Raw genomic sequence first — 3,058 nt, forward strand, 5'->3', positions numbered from 1 at the left:
GTGACGCAATACATTTTTTAAAGTTATTCTATAGTATTAAATGTTTTTTAACTACATGGAATTTCATGTTTGTAAAGGATTCATGTGTTCAATGTTGTTTAGATCATATGGCTTAACCTGGCTTCCATTTTATGCTGTTGTTACTTTGTAATGTGTTTGACGATGACAGAGACCTCACACAATTGTTTGTCACTCAAAGGATTATTAGCAAAGAGGTATTTATGTATTTAACTATTAAAACAGCTATCCAAAAATATAATTGAGGATAATTGTGATCATCCGGGCTCAAAATTGGCATATTAGTCATTTATGTCACCTGTCAATGTTGTAAAGTCAAGGTACAGTATATAACTAAAATAAAAAATGACAATGTGTCTTGTGAAATACGTAGAGATTTGTTAAAAGCCATTTAGCACCTCAGACAGCATACATCAGATACAGTTAGTTACAAAATTATTTACAAGGCTTCTTTATTTTCAATGTATCCACAGAATTGCTGATCATATTTAAAAAACAATACAAGTTAATTTTCTGCCAATTACTTTTCACCAAAGCCCACTTTCATTTTGCTTAGAGGAAAATTACACATTGGTCATTTCCCAGTTCAAAGTCAATGTCGACTTCAATTCCTGGGTTGACTCAAATGTAAATGGGATTAACCCCCACGTTACCATAGAGCAACCCTCCAGAATGACCCCTCATCGTGGACCATTCCTGCATCCCTTCCTGAAGCTCGTTATTGAGGTTAGATCTTGGGGCTTAGATCGTGGGTACCTTCAGCAGGCCCTGCTGCTTGCGCATCACAGGCGAGTGGATGCTGCAGATGAGCAATCATTGCTGGAGAACTGCTGTTCTAGCCTGACGTTGTACTGCTGTTTGGCTGCCTGAGTGAAAGGGTATAGGCTACAGTTTCATTTCTTTGAAAAGCCTACACATTGGTTCTATAGTCCCAGCCAGAGGGTTGTCTGCCTCCATCTGCTCTAGAGGTGAACTCTTCTCCTGGAAAGTACAAGTATTGGGTTGTTAGTTTACCTGAAATGCACAAGGTCCTCTACTCTGACAATAAAAGGGTAAACTTAGTTTTGTTTCTAGTAATCTCTCCTCCATCAGTCTTCTTCTGACTTTATATGGCGTTTGACAACCAACTTTAAGGTGCATTACCACCACCAACTGGTCTGGAGTGTGGATCGCAGTTCATCTTTCAATCACCCATGTGGGTATATGCTCTGAAAAACCATTGAGGAGATGGGAGAAGCTGGACTTGCAGTGCATAAAGCGTCTATTTTAGCGCCTGGCTACGCAGGCGCTCGTTGATGCGCGCAAGCAGTTTGGATGAAATTGCTGAATAACAGGTATGTGTACATTTATTTTGCCACGCTCACAACGCAAGCGGTGTGGTCAGCATGATAGACTCGTTGCTCAGCTTCAAATGTGCCCTAGTCTTCTCTGCATTTTCTCTTTACGTTCAAGTATACAATGAGCCCAAACTAGCAGAACAGGCTCTCACACACAGACATGTTTTATGGAACCCTGTCTCGACCAGTTTGGCCCCAGAGTGTAAATCAACATTAAATCTTTCTTCTCAAGGGGTGCATCTAGAAGTGGTTCTTGTGGATACTTCTTACTCCTTTGCAATAACATATTCCTTAGGATGACCTATGGTAAAAATGAGGATTGAGTCAATAACTGTAACATTTCAAAGAAAATGAAATACATGAAAACCCTCACCATAAAATGTTTGTTTCTTTGATCTGTTAAAAATAATAATAGAGGAACAGCTGGCAGTTTTGTAACTCACATAGCTGATGGTGAATATCAGCAATGCCGCCACAATCCCCACAATGGAAAGAACTAGGATGGTATCCCTTTCTTCTGATTGGTCTGTGGACTCAAGGCAACCTGCAAAACAAGTATCCACAAATCCTTGAGCATCACTGGAAACATTTTTAAAGAATTTAGCAGCATAGATGAACTCTCTCTGGGTCCAATTTAAAACACTCACATACAGTATACAGTAGGTCGATATACCAAAACAAGCACACAATGAGAGTAGAACACACGTACCTGTCACTCTGAGGTGAACCTGCCCCTCCTGGTTCTGCTCTCCTACAGGTGCTGCCAGGAGACACTTGTACCTCCCGCTATCAACAGCTGTTACATTGGTCAGGAAGATATCAAAAGAATTATCAGCCAAAAGTTCCACTTTACGCTCCAGACCGGCGTACCATTGGGTGGTGCTGTTAGGTGATGATAGCCTCTTCATCAATAGACCGGACTCCTTATTAGAGGGCTCCTCACCCAGCTGGGAGAAGAGGGTTTGAGGTTACTATATGCCCTTAACAGCTGGTCTGGGACCAGTGCTGTATGTTTTTGGCATATATTGCACTTGTACAGAATTTGGTCAGATATTTCATAACACAGTTGGTGCTATCACAATAATAGAAAGCTTACCTTGTACCACCTCACCGCCCGGTATTGGACCCCAGGCTTACATATTGCTTTACATTTCAGAATTGAGTCCTCTCCACAAACTGACTTCACCTCTTGTGTGGGCCTATCCTGTGTGAGGCCACCTTGCACAGAGGCAGCTTTAGACAAACACAAGGTAAATCATTATTTCAGGTGAGCCTGCCTCATTGGAATATCAAATTCATTGTTAAAAATAAATGACAACATACCTAATATGCAGACGAGTTGAAAAAGCATAATTGTAGTACACAGCAACGAAGATGACGATTTAGAACAGGAGGGTAGAAGTATATATACTTCCCGAGAGAGAAGTTAAACTGGGATTTCCCCGACTGCGTCACATTCTGAAGTGCGCGTGCACTCCCTCCACCAACATGACCGATTGCGAATCTGCAGACATGAGACATGCTCACCACCGCTCTTTGCAAAATAAATGTACACACAATATACCCACATGGGTGATTGATAGATGGATTGAAGTCCACACCGCCAGGTGTGATTTGTAGACGGCAATTTTACGCAAGTGCTTGTAATGTATGGCCGAAACGTTAGTGTCGTACCTATGATTTTCTTTCTGTTGAAGAAGGTG

The 3,058-nt window shown here is 41.4% G+C and overlaps 1 protein-coding gene across 1 annotated transcript; it reads right to left on the minus strand.

Moving 5' to 3' along the window:
• Positions 1–453: 453 nt before the first annotated feature.
• Positions 454–2,781, minus strand: LOC135522202 (CD83 antigen-like). Its single transcript, XM_064948258.1, has 5 exons — positions 2,679–2,781; positions 2,452–2,588; positions 2,065–2,302; positions 1,799–1,899; positions 454–1,656 (listed from the first exon to the last, which is right to left on the minus strand). Exons 1-5 carry the CDS (start codon positions 2,704–2,706, stop codon positions 1,504–1,506), a joined length of 657 nt encoding a protein of 218 aa, XP_064804330.1. The 5' UTR covers positions 2,707–2,781; the 3' UTR covers positions 454–1,503.
• Positions 2,782–3,058: the final 277 nt, after the last annotated feature.

The sequence above is a fragment of the Oncorhynchus masou genome, chromosome 30 (genome assembly GCF_036934945.1).
Source record: "Oncorhynchus masou masou isolate Uvic2021 chromosome 30, UVic_Omas_1.1, whole genome shotgun sequence".
Lineage (NCBI taxonomy): Eukaryota > Metazoa > Chordata > Actinopteri > Salmoniformes > Salmonidae > Oncorhynchus > Oncorhynchus masou.

What these genes read in the sequence shown, in the direction of transcription:
- LOC135522202 (XM_064948258.1), bottom strand. Translation starts at nt 2,706, where the DNA reads ATGCTTTTTCAACTCGTCTGCATATTAG. An exon ending in TCAACTCGTCTGCATATTAG is followed by an intron (nt 2,589 to 2,678) that starts GTATGTTGTCAT and finishes GTTTGTCTAAAG; the next exon opens with CTGCCTCTGTGCAAGGTGGC. An exon ending in GGTTCACCTCAGAGTGACAG is followed by an intron (nt 1,900 to 2,064) that starts GTACGTGTGTTC and finishes CTTGTTTTGCAG; the next exon opens with GTTGCCTTGAGTCCACAGAC.